Consider the following 19,012-nt stretch of genomic DNA (forward strand, 5'->3'; position numbering starts at 1 on the left):
CACTAGTCTTGCTAATTGGGGGAGGTTGGTATCCCCCCCCCCCTCATTAAATCCCTGGAAATTATTATCTTCACCTTCCATTGTGCTGCTTTTGTCTATATTTCTAATCTTTACATTTTTGTTAGTCCCATCGTCTCCAAAATCATCCTCGGTCCTTCAGTTGTTTACAAGACACTTGGCCTCCTGGACCAAGTCCTCCCCTTCCTCATTTCCTTCCATTTCCCTCAGTAATCCCTCCCCTTCTCCTTTTTTATCATCTTCCCACTACACCATGAGCTTTCCCCTTCCCTATAAATACAATAAGGTACTTCCTTGACGTTGAGATCCACATAGATTTCGCTTTTTCTTCGGAACTCCAATTCTCACTGTCCATCCAACGTAAGTGTGTGTGTGTGTGTGTATATGTATATACATGTATATATATATATATATATATATATATATATATATATATATATATATATATATATATATATATATGTGCATATATACATATACACAGTACACAGTACTCATCAAAAGTATGTGATGCCTACCCCTTGCAGCCACATATTTATGGTGAAAATAGGAAGGCATTTTCTGAGGTGAAATTATGTAGATAGAATGTATCTGGCAACCCCTGTTGTCACGCTGGGCCAACAGAGTGGAATGTGAGGAAGAACCCAGCCATTCACTCCCACAATGCTGTGAGAAGAGCAATTTCAGGTAATCCTTCTCTTTTGGACCTTGCCTTTTTTCACATTGGTTTTCTTCATTCCCCTAGGGTCTGTCTTGTTACCATGGCCCCTACAAAGGAATCAACAAAATATATAATTGCTCAAATCATTGGACATAAGAAACGAGTGAAATGTTGAAGGTGGCCAAGTCCAAAGTCAAGAGATACGTGGTGCGATTTCAGGAAGGAGGAGGGCTGGAGATACCATTCCAGTAACCTGGTATAGGAGTCCTGAGAAGACTTCTCCTTCAGAGATTTTGCCTTCATCAGTGTAGGGGGTATGGTAATGATATAGATTATAGACCCAAGGGAAATGAAGAAAACCAGTGTGAAAAAAGGTAAAGTCCCAAGGAGAGGGGTCACTTATAAATGTTCTTCCCACAATGTGGGAGCAACTGGCTGGATTCTCCCTCACATTCCACTCTGTTGACCCAGCGTGACAGCAGGGGATTGCCAGATACATTTTACCTACATAATTTCACCTTAGAAAATGCCTTCTTATTTTCATTAGAAATATGCAGCTGCAAGGCGTAGGCACCACGTACTTTTGATAAGTACTGTATATATATGTAAAAGTAGAGACATAAGGTAATGTGAAAGAATTTGAAGAGCAAAATTATAACAGTCATTGTCCTCAGCCAACCATAGCAACTGAACAAGTTGCAAACACTGAAACACATCAGTTTTGTGTAAATTTCTAGCAACACTAGTTTTCTCATTACATTTAGTCTGCTTTCATCAAGATAATGTGTGAAAAGAAAATATAATTACTCTCGACTGTCCATTTAACGTACCTCAATGCAACAGATCCTTGATTTAGCAGACAAAAAATTCCATCCGTTATAGAGCCAGACGATGGTCCAATCATCCATTGCTGCATACAGTTGTCTGATCCAAGTCATTCATCTGTTGTCGCACAATACTTTACAGTGGCACAGCAACCCATACCTGCACAATGCTGCCCAAGAAACCCCTTTATTTCTGTTCATTTAATTCATATTTACCTGCTGTGTGTGTTAAAACTAATCAGTAGTACAATATTACCATGTTGTTTTCAGTCACAGTAAAAGAAAGAAATAAATGTTTACCATACCAAATTGCTAACAACAGTCATTTGTCTGTTATTTACCAATCTGGTCTGTTCTGTTTACATTTGGCAGGAATGGATTGATCCTTGCATACATTTGTCCATGAAATAGAGGGTCAAATATACTTATACTGCTACAATTAAGAACCAGAAGAAGGTAGTAAGCAAGATTTGAAGATGAACTAAATACAGAACATTTGGGGTGACCCAGAAAGGTCAATACAGGACAGGGGATAAAACCATCAAATATGGGACATGTCCCATATATTAGGGACATCTGGCAACTCTTAATCTAACAGCAGTCATATACATGATGTCTTTAATGGAGTACGAAATATTTTGAAATCATAAAGTGAGCTATACTTCTAGCACCAAAAAGATAAAAATTCCGGTGGTTTTCTGCCAGAGTATTTCCACTTGAAACAAAATCATAAATATATGAGCACAGAAGACCAACATCTGGATGATGATAGTATCATCACTGACTGTTCACCAATTCCTTATGGACATTATCATGTTACACCAGGGTGATAAATAATATACTTAAAGGAAGACTGCTGAAGATAACACTGCCTTATTTTATCATTCTCAGATTTCTTCCATTCTTCATTATTGAACACTAAAGAAATTAATTGCTGATCACTGATCAGTTGGAAATTATGATCATCTGAAAATCACTCCTCAATGGTTTAACTATAAGAGGCGTGTATGTTCTTAAAGCATTATTCTCCATATCTATTAATTTGTAAATGCTTTGATATGTCATTCACTAAGTGCTTTTTGACCATTTATTTTAATGGTTTATTTTATTTATTCATGTATATATATTTTTTTCAGATTTGGTGGTGGTGTGCGGTTGTTTTTGCTGTTGCTTTATACACCCTTAGGACTTAGTTTGGTCATACTAAGGCTCTTCATATCTCTGCAGTTGTTTGTTGCAACTGCAATTCTGCCACAGGACACACCCATTTGCAGGTATAGTAAAAACATCAACTGCACTTGATATGATGATCATATGAGCAACTATTTGTATATATGATAGCTACATACACACAGCTGCTGTATTTAGTCACCTTTTATGAAAAGCAGAGGAAGGTGATGGTAGTCTTGTCCAATTCCACCACTTGGTACAGGATATTTACACCCACATATTTTCTTGAATGGTGATTTTAAGTGAATCTGAATATGTAGGTGATTGTCACTATTATGGAGGGTTTATCTCAGGAAATATTAAAAGTTGGAAGTAACTAGGCTATCTACACTTTAGTTTGGGGCTACTCAGAAAGATTGTGTGAAGCTTTGTACTAACACTGAACTGCCAGCCTAGTTGTTGTCACTTGAAATCAGAGATGTGGTTAATGAAATTTGACCCCAGTAAGCAATATGTGCACATGAGGCTAGAGATGTTTTAATTATATTTAACCTGTAAATGTTGAGCATTACATATACACAAGGATAAGAGTAAATAATTTTTTAAATATTTTAGGAACATCATAATCAAAATAGAAAAAATATAAGGGGTTATTGATGATATTCTATAGTTAACTTAGCATTGTATTGATACCACTAGGAAAAAAATAGCTTTTATTATTTCATTTGAAAAGTCAACTGTTAATGGGTAGTGGTACACTGTATTGTATAACTGTATTGGTAAATTTCCAGGTACCCCATTATGCAATGTAATTGATAAACTGTTTCATCAGCTGCAGGAAAGGATGATGCATCTAGTGAATACATGTAGATATGGTAAACAGAGTAAATAGTAACCTTAGTATGCTTTTACATTGTGAAGGCAAATGACTGTTTTATTTGTGTATACAAGTGTTTCAAAACATACATATAGCAAAGGCTATTTTCCCCTTACAAGGGAGGTAGCCAAAAAACAAAGGCATAAAAACCACTCCCACCCATTCCATCCCTAACATACTCCACTCCCCTCCACCCTCTTCCCTCCCTCTTATCTTAGCACCTCCTGGATGATGGGTCATCCCTGCATCTTGCCCACTGCCCTGGGTCATAAGCAGAGTCACAAGACACAGCAAATCCACAGCAAGGCAGCTTCATTAAATCAGCAACTCCGCCTCTCCATCCCCTCATGCAGAAAAGGAGAAGACGAGGAGAAATCCCTTTGGGCTGCGTATATTTATTTCTCACACATACCCCCATCCCCCACCTGCTCCCCTTCATGCATCACAAACATCATCCATACACAACCATTTTCCATTCACCCGTCTTCTGGCCTCTCCCATCCCCCCTCCAAACACTCCCCTCCCTCCAAACACCCCCCACTCCATCCACCCACCCCACTCTTTTGCTAGTCTTTCTTCACTCGTTCTTTCCATTTGTTCAAACCATCCCAATACTTTTTCAACCCTATCTCCCAACTCCCTTTCCACCCCTGTTCTCCTCCTCACCTCTTCATTTCTCACTCTATCCAACCAAGTAACCCCTATCATACTTCAGGCACCTCATCTCATACACATTCAAACTCCTCTTTTATGTTCCACGTTTCTGCCTCATACAGTGCTGTTGGCACAATCACTCCTTCATACAATCTCCTCTTAGCATCCATTCCCAAATGTCTATTTCTCATTACACTTTTTAATCCTCCAAGACATTTACTCGCTTCTCTCAATCTACATTCTACCTCCACCTCCACTCCTCCCTTTCCCACCACATTCGCACCCAAGTATCTAAAACTATCCACTTCCTCCAGTCTCTCCCTTTATACTCACTTTCAGTCTACTGCCACTTTCTCCCCTTGTACATCTCATCACCATTTACCCACATTTCTCTTCAACTTCCTTCTTTTGCACACCTTCCCAAACTCTGCCACTTCCTCAATCCCTCTGATCCTGCTACAAGCGCATTGTCTTTAGCAAACAACAACTAGCTTATCTCCCACTTTTTTCCATTTTCCCTGACCCACTACCCTTGCATTTACCTCTTGCACCACCCCATCCATGTATAAATTGAACAGCCAGGGTGACATAACACATCCCTGACTAAGTCCCACCTTTAACTCAAACCACTTGCTCTCTCCATTTCTAATCCTAACACATGCTCTGCTACTCTTGTAAAAACTCTTAAAATGTTTCTTCGTATCCCATATATCTGCAATACCTTCCACAATGCCTTCCTGTCTACCCTGTCATAAGCCTTTTCCAGATCCATAAAAGCCCAAAAACCATCCTTATATTTTCCTATAGCTTTCTCACATATTTCTTACCACAAAAATCTGAACCATGCGACCTCTACCTGTACTAAACCCACACTGTTCCTCACCAATTACTCCCTCTTTTCCTCTCCAAATCAGCTTTCTCACATCTGTCTTACCACAAAAATCTGATCTATGCAACCCCTACCTGTCCTAAACCCACACTGTCCCTCACCAATTACTCCCTCTATTCCTCTCCTAATCCTCTCAGTCAAGACCCTCCCGTAAGCTCTCTCAACTACACTTAACAAAATGATCCCTCTGAAACTACTACACTCACACTTGTCCCCTTTTCCCTTGTAAAGTAGAAATATACAGGCACTCCTCCAGTCCTCCAGCACTCTACCCTCTCTTAAACAAACATTAAATAACCTCACCAGCCAGTCCACCATCACTGTACCTCCTTTTCTCAGACATTCCACATGACATCCATCCAACCTAGGTGCCTTACTTCTTATCATCTTAACAACTGCCTTCACTTCTTCTTTCCTTATTTTTCTTCCATTTTCCTTCATCATGGTCATTTACATAGCACTTCCCACTGCAGCAACCTTTCCCGCCCACCTTCCTCTCACTGCCTTCTCTTCCATTATCATCTCTTCATCTGCACCTTTTACTTTTTCTTCTTCACTTGATTCGCCTCTTCTTTCTCTCTTAATTTCTTCCCAATTATTTTTTTTTTATTACTTTCAAAATATTTTGCCATACTTACCCCATTTTGCATCTGCTCTCCTCTTTGCCTCCTTTATTTTATGCTTTACTCGTCTTCTCTTTTCTTTATACCTCTCAAAACATGAAATGCTAATTTTTAGAATGCACCTTTTAATCTTGTATAATTTAAAATATTGTTCATGCCTGTTTTACAGGTTCATTATAAGGGTGTTGTACTGTGTCTTGGGTGTGATTGTGCAAGAAAAGGCAGTAGAGAAAAAGGATAAAACATGTCGTGTTTTGGTAGCAAACCACATCACTCCTTTTGATCATATTGCCATCGCAAATGTGCTTCCATGCCACACAGTAAGTTTTGTATCAAATTTTTATTGTCATTTAATTGTGCTGTACTTTGCTAGTACATTAAGGGGGCCATCGCGATGAATTTCCGAAAAAAATTGAAATATTCGAAGAAAAAAAAATACCTGTCATCTAGTGGCCTTTGGCAAGCCAGTCCTGAAATATTTCAGTGAAATACCAAAAAATAAAGGAGTTATGGCTATTTTTCTGACCCCCCCCCACTTCCCAGTACACCGCTGCACATATGTTCGACTAAGTTATTTCATCGCAATAAAAATGGCACAGATGCGATGTATTTTGTTATTCACTAATATAGACTAGCTGGAAACTTGTCCTACACGGGGATAGCACTTCGCACTCATGAGTAAACTGAGAGAATTATTGTGAGTAGATGGAGAAAGCGAATTGTCACTCCTTGGAGAACTTTTATTTACTTTTATTTGAAGCTATAATCATTTCAAGAGTGCCTAAACATTCGAAGAATAAACGTGCGTTTCATGAAAGCTAAGAAACTGAATCAAATTATTGAGAAAGAGTGTACTTCTGCCTCGGTTATTACTGGAGATGACTCATAGCAGTGCTGTAGTGCGCGCCCGGGCTTGGTTACGCTGATCGTGCATTATCGCACTCCTCTACCCCTCCATATCCTCTTTTCTCAAATGATGTCATCGCAAACATCGAGCATGCGTGACGTACCATCACATGCCTCTTCAAATGAAACGCTCCGAGTGCTTTTCATCACAAGAGCGACTGTCATTGATCATAACTTTGGAAGGACACATAATCTTCTTTCTCACTTGGTTGGAGTCAATCCCATCATTACAAAAGCACTTGAGGAACAAGACAAAGACACAGAACAGAAAGGGACACCAAAGACCAGAAAGAGGAAGAGAAAACTATCGTTCACATGCCTTCTGAGCTGCTAATACCTCGTAAAAGGGGGGACCAGGTACCAGCTACACTTTATAATAATATGTGAATGACATAGAATGCATGAAGATTGTCGCAGAGAAAAAGAATCTAAATGAAATATATAAAAAAATGCAGGGAAATGTATTTTGAACTTCAAAGCTCAATATCTCAAAACTACCCCTTTCTCTACATTTTTTCTATCTCCTCCATAACTACTTGGCCAATTTTAATGAGGTTTGGATAATTTGAAAGCTGAATAAATTTGCAAACTTTTTATTGTGGGGTTTTTCATTTTTTGTGATAGAAGTCGATATATTGTATTAAAAAAAAGATGACACTTTAAAAAAAATCTTTCCTAAACTAAGAGGAAATTCAAAAAACTGTACGATAATGTTTTAGGTATTGCTATAGAGCATTGGTATTTTTTTCAGCATGCTCAGTCAATGGATAAATGAGGTGATAGAAAGTTTGTAATTGGTCAAAAAACATTTTTTTATTAATAACTTCATTGTTTTTCAACCAAATGATATGAAAATTGGTGGTGAACATCTCAGTATATATATATATATATATATAACATATCAAAAATTCGCGAAATTCTAATCATGATTGACGAAGTTCGTTTTCAAGTGCAACGGCCCCCTTAAATGTATGCATGCTTGTATATAGTGAGGTGTGTTTCTTTTAAAGCATATATCATAGTTATACAGGCCATTGTCATTACTATACTCTAAATAATTTTTAATTATTGGGTCAGAGGTACTAGCAGCTCTCAAATATACCATGCAAAATACTATTGCCAGCTGCTATGGGTTTTGAGTCGGAGAAACTCAATGCAACAATTTTATTTTGATTATGGCAGTAGGAAAACCATAAGTAAATGCAACCATGAAAGTTGTAGGGTCAGTCATTTTCTAACAAATAAGGGTAGAAATTAATTGTAGATATATTTACATCTGGCACCAAAGGATTAATAGATAGATGTAAGGATAAATGTGTTTGTCATTTTCTCTTCAGCCAAGTGTGTATGACTTCCCGAGTGCTCTGTCCTCTCTGCTGTACTATCGTGACCTTGGTTCAAGTCGCGGTAGAGAGGTGGTGGTGAATAATGCCAAGGCATATATTCAGACAGCTAGCACACCTCTTTTGCTCCATCCAGAAGGGGCCACCACAAATGGATCTGTGGCTGTTATGAAGTAAGTAAAGCTATCTTTTAGGAAAGGGAAGATGTAGCCTTTTCAAAGACATGTAAGTCATTTTAAATTCATGCTGCATTGGGGAGCTGGCCTTGTATAGACCAAGTAATCCAACTCCCCTTACAATTTATCCCTTACTTGCTCTGCAAGGCATATGGGTGTGAGAGCTTCTCTTGGAGCTTCAACATTTAATAATGTATGCCTTTATGTCATACACAGACTCTTGGGATCTCAAACTGCCTACCTGCACTGTGTGGGGCAGAGATATGAAACATAAGATAGGAAGAGTTTAAGTGTGTTTGAGATTAAATGTCTGAGAAGTATGGTAGGGGTTACAAGGTTGGATAGAGTGAGAAACAAGGAGGAGAGTAGTGGAGGAAAAGGAGATGAGAGATAGGGTTGATGAAAGAGTATTGGGATGGTTTGGACATATGGAAAGAATGAATGAAGAAAGATTAGTAAAAGAAATGTAGAAGGCAGAGGTGGATGGAGTGAACCTGAGAGAGTGACTGAGGGTGAGATGGATGGATGGGGTGAAAGGGGCATTGAGCAAGATAGGGATATCTGTTGAGGAAGGGAGAAGGTAGAAGATATGGGTGAGTGGAAAATGGCAGTGTATGGATGATACTGTGATGAATGGAAGGATGTATGGGGGGAGGTTAGAGAGTGGTTCTGTATGAACAATATTTTGACACAGCTCAAAAGATTTCTCTAGTCTTCAGTGTTTCTGGATGAGGGGGCCAGAGAGGGGGTTGTTGCCAATTAAATGAAGCAGCCTTACTATGGATGTGCTGTGTCTTGCTGCATTGCTTCTGACCCAAGGTGATGGGCAAGATGTAGGGATGACCTATCATCCATGATGAGCCAAGATTAGAGTGGAGTGGATGGGAGTGGAATTATGCCTTTTGACTTTGGCTACCTCCCTGATAAGGGGCAAAGAGCCCTTGGTGCATATATGTGTGTGCGTGTGTGTATATATATATATACATACATACATATACCAAGGCTTTTTCCCCCTTTCAAGGGAGGTAGCCAAAAAGGGAAAGGCATAAAAACACTCCCACCCATTTCATCCCTAAATACACTCCACACCCCTCCCACCCTCCCTCTCATCTGAGCACCTCCTGGATGACGGGTCATCCCTGCACCTTGCCCACCGCCCTGGGTCAGAAGCAGTGTCGCAAGACACAGCACATCCACAGCAAGGCCGCTTCATTTAATCGGCGACCCCCCCTCTCCGTCCCCCCTTGCATATAAGGAGAGGACGGGGAGAAATCCCTTCGGGCTGCGTCAAAATTTACTCACACATACTACCCCACCCCCCCGCCCATTCCTCCTCATGCAATCGCAACATCATCCATATACAACCATTCTCCACTCACCTCTGTCTTCCGTCCTCTCCCTTCCTTCCTCTCCCTTCCTTCCTCAACAGACATTCCCCTCTTCCCCAAAGCCCCCTTCACCCCATCCATCCACCTCATCCTAGGACGTCCCCTCATGTTCACTCCCTCCACATCTGCCTTCCATACCTCTTTTACTAGTCTTTCTTCACTCATTCTTTCCATGTGTCCAAACCATCCTAATATTCTTTCATCAACCCTATCTCCCAGCTCCTTTTTCACCCTTGTTCTCCTCCTCACCTCCTCATTTCTCACTCTATCCAGCCTAGTAACCCCCACCATACTTCTCAGACACCTCATCTCAAACACATTCAAACTCCTTCTCTCTTCTTCTCTTATGTTCCACGTTTCTGCCCCATACAGTGCTGTTGGCACAATCACTCCTTCATATATATATAGGAGAGGAATAGAGGGAGTAATTGGTGAGGAACAGTGTGGATTTAGGATGGGTAGAGGTTGTGTAGATCAGATCTTTGTGGTAAGACAAATATGTGAGAAAGCTATAGGAAAGGGGAAGGATGTTTTTTGGGCTTTTATGGATCTGGAAAATGCTTATGATAGGGTAGACAGAAAGGCACTGTGGGAGGTTATACAGATATATGGGATAGGAGGAAAGCTTCTAGGAGCTGTCAAGAGTTTTTATGATAGTAGAGCTTGTGTCAGGATTAGAAATGGAGAGAGTGAGTGGTTTGAGGTAAAGGTGGGACTTCGTCAAGGATGCGTTATGTCGCCCTGGCTGTTCAACTTATACATGGATGGGGTAGTGTGAGAGGTAAATGCAAGGGTAGTGGGAGGTGAGCCAGCTGTTGTTTGCTGATGACACTGCGCTTGTGGCAGGATCGGAGGAGGTACAGAGGAAGTTGGTGACAGAGTTTGGGAGAGTATGTGATAGAAGAAAGCTAAAGATAAATGTGGGTAAAAGTAAGGTGATGAGATGCACAAGGGGTGAAAGTGGCAGTAGACTGGAAGTGAGCATTAAGGTAGAGCGACTGGAGGAAGTGGATAGTTTTAGATACTTGGGTGCAAATGTGGCAGGAAAAGGTGGAGGTAGAATGTAGATTGAGAGAAGCGAGTAAATGCCTTGGTGGATTGAAGAGTGTAATGAGGAATAGACATTTGGTAATGGATGCGAAGAGGAGACTGTATGAAGGAGTGATTGTGCCAACAGCACTGTATGGGGCAGAAACTTGGAACATAAGAGAGGAAGAGAGAAGGAGTTTGAATGTGTTTGAGATGAGGTGTCTGAGAAGTATGATGGGGGTTACTAGGCTAGATAGAGTGAGAAATGAGGAGGTGAGGAGAAGAATGGGGGTGGAAAGGGAGTTGGGAGATAGGGTTGATGAAAGAGTATTAGGATGGTTTGGACACATGGAAAGAATGAGTGAAGAAAGACTAGTAAAAGAGGTATGGAAGGCAGATGTGGAGGGAGTGAACATGAGGGGACGTCCTAGAATGAGGTGGATGGATGGGGTGAAGGGGGCTTTGGGGAAGAGGGGAATGTCTATTGAGGAAGGACGGGAGAGGACAGAAGACGGGTGAATGGAGAATGGTTGTATATGGATGATGTTGTGATGCATGAGGTGGATGGGGGGGTGAGGTAGTATGTGTGAGCAAAATTTGACGCAGCCCGAAGGGATTTCTCCCCGTCTTCTCCTTTTATGCATGGGGGGTCGCCGATTTAATGAAGCAGCCTTGCTGTGGATGTACTGTGTCTTGCGACACTGCTTCTGACCCAGGGCAGTGGACAAGGTGCAGGGATGACCCATCATCCAGGAGGTGCTAAGATAAGAGAGAGGGTGGAGGGGTGTGGAGTGTATTCAGGGATGGAATGGGTGGGAATGATTCTATGCCTTTTCCTTTTTGGCTACCTCCCTTGTAAGGGGGAAAAAGCCTTGGTATATGTATGTATGTATATATTCACAAAACCAAAATTTAGTTGCACATTTGTAAAATGTTTAAATATAACCCACTGTCAAAGAAACAAAGCAAAAGAAACAGAAGATCAGTATATTTTGACCACAACTGTGGTCCTCTTCTGCAGATAAGTACAAAAGTTAGATGACATGAATATATACAACAAGGTGGGACGGACTCGACATAGGTGGTATCAATCTATTAACAGCATAAGTTGTGATGCAATCTGGTGACCATTGGCCTTTGGAAGTATTAAAATTTGGCAGATTGATAAGAAACAATTCAATTTTCTTTCTGCAAAAACTTCAATTGAGTTTATAAATAATTTCCGGGTTGTTCCAATCCATGCGGTAATCCTTTGTGGATGTATGGAGGAAGACTGCGGAATTGCTTTGTGCGTACCTTACAGAGTTTTGGTGTTCTTTTACTCTACCAGTTTGGCCCCAGTAGACCTGATTGCAATCTTTACATGGTATTTTGTACACTCCAGGGTTACTATATATATATATATATATATATATATATATATATATATATATATATATACAGGAGTCCCTCAAATAACGCGGGGGTTAGGTTCCTGAAATTACCGCGTATGACCAAATCCGCGTATGCTGACTTTCCATATTAAATACTGAGAACCGTATGTATGTGTACATGTGTGTGTGCATGTGTATGTGGTGTATGTATGTGGCGTTTGTGGCGTGTGTATGTGGCGTATATACATATGTGTGTATGTGGCGTATACACGTGTGTGTGTGTGTATGTGGCGTATGTATATGTGTGTGTATGTGGCGTATGTATGTGTGTGTGTATGTATACAAGTAGTCGTCGACTTACGACCGAGTTCGGTTCCGATAGACAGGTCGTAAGTCGATCTGGACGCAAGTCGGTCTATATATATATATACAGTATGTATTACCCTTTGAATATTTTTGTTACTGTATATATATATATTGTATATTATATTTAGCATACTGAAATAATCTTAGCATCTTTGAACTATGTTGTATAGTATTTCTTAACCTTTTTATAACCTTTCTATAATTTTATCTGATTTTCCTTGGGAAACGTAGCCTAGGCATAAGCATACTGAATAAAATCCTATCATCTTTAACCTATGATATCTAATACTGTACGAGTATTTTCTAACCTTTTTATTATTTTACCATCATACTTTCTTTAAGAAACGTATGCATACTGAATAAAATCTTATCTTTGAGCTACGTTGTTTAATATTCATTAACTTTTTTATAATTTTCGTTAGGAAACGTAGCCTAGGCCTACGCATCCTGAATAAAGTCCTGTTATCTTTGACCTACAAATACTTTTTTGTTGGTTACAATAAAATCATTGCAAGGCAAAATTCGGAATTTTTTTTATTTCAAAACACATTCTTTTCGTTTACGTACTGTACCGAAAATATTGTTATCGACAACAGACTAGGCATAAACAAAGTTTACTGTTACATTTTATTAATCGCAAAACATATAAATACAAAATGCTGTACCGAACATATTGTTATTGACAACAGACGCATAATAAAGTTTTACTGTTACATTTTATTAATTGCAAAACATATAAAAATACAAAATGCAAGGCAAAATTAGGAATTTTTTTATTTCAAAACACATTCTTTCCGTTTACGTACTGTACCGAACATACTGTTATCGACAAACTAGCCTAGGCATAAAAAATATTGTTACATTTTATTAATTGCAAAACATATAGAAATACAAAATGCAATGCAAAATTAGGAAAGATTTTACTTCAAACAAAAAATTGAAAGAATATTTAGCTGGCTGGGATGCTGACGCTGTCGGCAGCCTGCCAAAACTATCGTACTAGCGTCTCGCGGCGTGCGGAGTAATTGTTCTGCGCTGCCAGACATAACATTGCAATTCTATTACTCTATTAAATGTTAAATATTATTGCACTATCTCGTGGTCGAAAAGTCGATCAGTCGTAAGTCGCATAGGTCGTAAGTCGACGACCACCTGTATATACATATATATATATGTATGTACATGCATATATATATATATATATACAGGAGCCCTCAAATAATGCAGATTTGAATAACACCGATTCAGTCATACACGGATTTTATTTCAAAACCATCTCAAATGTAGAGAACCGTTTTAAAATTCGCGCCGAGTCGGGCACACACACGGCAACATCGCAAACATTTGTGGTGACTGCTTTCTATTTTACCATATACAGTCTATCCTCATATAACGCGGTCATTATGTACACTGGGAAACTGCTCAAACAAGGGTGTGGGGCAAGGGGATAGCCATGGGTGGCTGCCTGCGGTCACGTGTCAACCTCCGGGTACTGATGCAGGAGGGAGGGAAGGGAGGAGAGGGGGAGTAGGGGGGTAGCCAGCAAGCTTTAGCTTGTCGCTTCCACCACCTGCACCGTGCTAGCATGAAATTTTACCGCCCTAACCTGTTGAAGTGTAGTTTCTTTTATTTGGAACACAACTAATAAGTCTGATAATGACCACTTGTCGTGTCTTAATTTCTCTTATGAGGTTCTTGTTGTTACTGGCGGTGGTGGTTTGGGAGATCAAAAACAGACATATACACGCTTACACACGTGTAGACATGCACACGTAGACACGTGTTAGACAACCAGTGTATGTTGTGAATGCGCGTGTGTGTACACACAAATACGAACACAGACACATGCACGTACATGCTTACTTGTACATGTGAACACAGACACATGCACACACACACACACATGCCACACACACGCCACACCACACACACATACATACACCACACACACACATACATACACCACATACACACACATATACATACGCCACATACACACACACACAGGTGTATACGCCACATACACACACATATGTATATACGCCACATACACACACATATGTATATACGCCACATACACACATGCATATACGCCACATACACACACATGTATATACGCACAAACACATACATACGCCACAAACGCCACACACACACATGTACACATACACATACATACGGTTCTCGGTATTTAATATGGAATGTCAGCATACGCGGATTTGGTCATACACGGTAATTTCAGGAACCTAACCCCCGCGTTATTTGAGGGACTCCTGTATATATGTATATATATATATATATATATATATGTATATATATATATATATATATATATGTATGTATGTATATATACATATACATATACATATTTGAAAAAGCATACCTGCAAAACTAGTTTGGAATAAACTCAAGATTAAGATTCCTGTGTTTCCTACTCCACTTACATGTATGTGTATATATATATATATACATATACATATACAGGAATACCTCACTATACAACCAAGTTGTTCCCAGCTGACTTGTCACAATGCAAAAATTCGTATATTGAGGTGGGTTTTACATGTAAATAGAGGGGTTGTGTTCATGGACCCTGTCAACCCCCTCCTCAATTTTTGCCTGATGCTTTCACATACAGCCAACTTTTGTTTTACCTACTTTATAGCACTCAGTCGTACACATACATACACCAAGGCCTTTTTCCCCCTTACAAGGAAGGTATCCAAAAAGAAAAGGGCATAAAATCATTCCCACCCATTCCATCCCTGAATACATTCCACTCCCCTCCACCCTCCCTCTTATCTTAGCACCTCCTGGATGACGGGTCATCCCTGCACCTTGTCCATTGCCCTGGGTCAGAAGCAGTGTTGCAAGACACAGTACATCCACAGCAAGGCCGCTTCATTAAATAGGCGACCCCCCCCTCTCCATCCCCCCATGCAGAAAAGGAGAGGATGGGGAGAAATCCCTTCTGGCTGCGTCAAATTTTGCTCACACATACTACCTCGTCCCACAATCCCCCCACCCATTCCACCTCATGCATCACAAACATCATCCATATACAACCATTCTCCATTCACCCCTCTGTCCTCTCCCATCCTTCCTCAACAGACATTCCCCTCTTCCCCAAAGCCCCCTTCACCCCATCCATCCACCTTATCCTAGGACGTCCCTCATGTTCACTCCCTCCACATCTGCCATCCATACCTCTTTTACTAGTCTTTCTTCACTCATTCTTTCCATGTGTCCAAACCATCCTAATACTCTTTCATCAACCCTATCTCCCAACTCCCTTTCCACCCCTGTTCTCCTCACCTCCTCATTTCTCACTCTATCTAGCCTAGTAACCCCCATCATACTTCTCAGACACCTCATTTCAAACACATTCAAACTCCTTCTCTCTTCCTCTCTTATGTTCCATGTTTCTGCCCCATACAGTGTTGTTGGTACAATCACTCCTTCACACAGTCTCCTTAGCATCCATTCCCAAATGTCTATTCCTCATTACACTTTTTAATCCACCAAGGTATTTACTCTCTTCTCTCAATCTACATTCTACCTCCCCCTCCACTCCACCTTTTCCTGCCACATTTACACCCAAGTATCTAAAACTATCCAATTCCTCCAGTCGCTCTCCCTTTAATGCTCACTTCCAGTCTGCAGCTGCTTTCACCCCTTGTACATCTCATCACCTTACTTTTACCTACATTTATCTTCAGCTTTCTTCTATCACACACTCTCCCAAACTGTCACCAACTTCCTCAATCCTTCCTGTGATCCTGCCAAAAGCGCAGTGTCGTCCACAAACAACAACTGGCTCACCTCCCACTTTTCTCCATTTTCTTTAACCATCTCCAATCCCTGACCCACTACCCTTGTATTTACCTCTCGCACCACCCCATCCATGTACAAGTTGAACAGCCAGGGCCACATAACGCATCCCTGATGAAGTCCCACCTTTACCTCGAACCACTCATTCTCTCCATTTCTAATCCTGACACATGCTCTACTACTCTCGTAAAAACTCTTGACAGCTCCTAGAAGCTTTCTTCCTATCCTATATATCTGCAGAACCTCCCACAGTGCCCTCCTGTCTACCCTGTCGTAAGCCTTTTCCAGATCCATAAAAGCCCAAAAAACATCCTTTCCTATAGCTTTCTCACATATGTCTTACCACAAAAATCTGATCTACACAACCTCTACCCATCCTAAATCCACACTGTTCCTCATCAATTACTCCCTCTGTTCCTCTCCTAATCCTCTCAATCAAGATCCTCCCATAAGCCTTCCTAACTACACTTGACAAGCTAATCCCTCTGAAACTACTACATTCACACTTGTCCCCTTTTCCCTTGTAAAGTGGAATTATACAGGCACTCCTCCAGTCCTCCGGCACTCCACCCTCTCTCCAGCAAACATTAAATAACCTCACCAGCCAGTCCACCATCACTGTACCTCCTTTTTTTTTTTTAGACATTCCTGTATATATATGTATGTATATATATATTATATATATATATATATATATATGTGTGTGTGTGTGTGTGCATGTGTGTATATATATGTATATTTATTAAATGTTTAATGTGCTTTCTAAAGAAAGTAATTTCTTGAATGGTTGGATGTTGGCTTGCTAATGAAGTGCCAATGTTTTAACAGGTATGCTACTTGGGCTTTTAGCATTGACTCCCAAGTATTAGCCATAGGTTTGAGTGTCACCAGAATTCCCATCTTGGATGTGGCACCATCAGTCCTAGGGGCCTCCTGGGCAGCAGACCTGTTTTTCCTCATGTTTTCACCTTTCACACACTTCACTGTGAGGTAAGTCAGACCACAACAGGGAGATTTATTTAAGATTTGTTTTGTAGCTCTATCTCTATTTCCCCCTCTCTCTATTTTATAAGTAATTATTAATGTTATTTTTATGCATTCTTTGCTCTTTATTGATTCTGAGATATATATAACTGATCTATTTTGTACATAAAGGTACCTGGGCAGGTTCAGTTTACAAGAAGGAGAAAATGTTGATGACTTTGCTAAGAGTGTTCAAACCAAGACAGCAGAGAGCCTCCATCTACAAGTGTCAAACCACACAGTGGCTGATAAGGTGAGAAGTTAATTTTCTTTTAGTAGAAATCGGAGTATAATGAAAAATGAAGGTAAAAGAAAAGGAGTCACAGATAAAAAGTTAAATTTTAGTCCAAATATTTACCAGTCTTGTATCAATCCCAGTAATGGGACCAGTGATGGTGGTTGGCCCAGTGAGGTCTGTATCACAGAGCCATCTCATCTTTAGAATCCATGGACACCCTGACCTTTATCTGGAGGTGGAGGTCTGGCATTCATTATCTTGACTGGGCTATTGGCTTTTGTGGGTTTCCAGTCAGTGAACCTTGAAGCATGAATAAGTGCTCATCATCTTCATCAAGTTGAGTGTAACTAAAATGCATATGTATGTTGCAGGTTGAGTATATGAAACGTTTGGCTCAGGAAGCAGCAGCAAACAACAGTGTCCTCCTTAGTCCAGAAATATATACTATGGCACAGCAAGTACAAGAGGTTCTGCCATACTTACCTATTGACCTCATCAAGAAAGATCTTGGTAGGTTATATGGTAGTCCTGACTTGTACACCTTGAGTGTCAGATCAAGTTTTTATTTTGTTAATGACATTGGTGATGAAAATTTCCCATGACTTCAGGAAGTGACTGTTGCCATTTCTTTGCATCTATTGAAAGATGTTGGATATGAACCATTTATTAATAAATGCAAGGGTAATTTGGACACATGGAAATAAGGAGTGAAGAAAGATTAGTAAAAGAGGTGTGGAAGGAGTGAACATGAGGGGGCAACCTAGAATGAGACAGATAGATGGGGCTAAAAGGGGCATTGGGAAAGAGGGGAAGCTCTGTTGAGGAAGGATGGGAGAGGATAGGGGTGAATGGAGAAGTGTTGTGTATGGATGATGCTGTGGGGAATGGGGGGTGAGGGAGTGTATATGAAATATAAATTGATGCAGCCCAAAGGGATTTCTCCCCGTCTTTTCTATATCTCCATGAGGGGACCGAGAGGGGGGTCACCGATTTAATGAAGCAGCCTTGCTGTGGATGTGCTGTGTCTTACGACACTTCTTCTGACCCAGGGCAGTGGGCAAGATGCAGAGATTACCCGTCATCCAGGAGAAGCCAGGATAAGAGGATAGGAGTGGAGTACATGGGGATGGGATGGGCAGAAGTGGATTTTATACCTTTGTTTTTTGGCCACCTCCCTTGTAAGGGGGAAGAAGCCTTTACTATATATATGTAAAAATTTTATTGACATGATACTACTGAAAATTTATTATTAGAGAGAAACTCATGTTAGCTATATTGTGATGTTTTGTTACATGTGAATATTTTGAAGCAGCCCAAAGGGATTTCCCCCTGTCCTCTCTTTTTCTGGATGAGGGGGTGGAGAAGGAGGGGTCACCAATTAAATGAAGCACCCTTGCAGTGGGTGTGCTGTATCTTGCAGCATTGCTTCTGACCCCTGGGGCAGTGGGCAAAATGCAGGGATGATCCATCATTCAGGAGGAACCAAGAAAAGAGGGAGGGAGGAATGGGGAATGGAGTATTTGGGAATGAAATCGGTGGGAGTGGATTTGACTTTGGCTACCTTCCGTGTAAGGGGGATAAGTCCTTGGTAGTTACAAAACATGATATATAATATTTCTTATG

General features: G+C 40.5%; 1 protein-coding gene across 1 annotated transcript in view; it reads left to right on the forward strand.

The window, feature by feature from the left end:
* LOC143021087 (lipid droplet-regulating VLDL assembly factor AUP1-like) overlaps window positions 1-19,012 on the forward strand; it is a 40,290-nt gene that overhangs the window by 9,036 nt on the left and 12,242 nt on the right. Inside the window, exons 2-7 of the mRNA XM_076178352.1 lie at window positions 2,640-2,777; window positions 5,886-6,036; window positions 7,960-8,138; window positions 16,957-17,118; window positions 17,284-17,404; window positions 17,761-17,899. Of these exons, the coding sequence (XP_076034467.1) occupies window positions 2,640-2,777; window positions 5,886-6,036; window positions 7,960-8,138; window positions 16,957-17,118; window positions 17,284-17,404; window positions 17,761-17,899 (890 nt within the window). The remainder of the gene's footprint in view (window positions 1-2,639; window positions 2,778-5,885; window positions 6,037-7,959; window positions 8,139-16,956; window positions 17,119-17,283; window positions 17,405-17,760; window positions 17,900-19,012) is intronic.

Source organism: Oratosquilla oratoria, chromosome 41 (genome assembly GCF_046742065.1).
Source record: "Oratosquilla oratoria isolate Oo_2021 chromosome 41, ASM4674206v1, whole genome shotgun sequence".
In the NCBI taxonomy this organism is placed as follows: Eukaryota; Metazoa; Arthropoda; class Malacostraca; order Stomatopoda; family Squillidae; genus Oratosquilla; species Oratosquilla oratoria.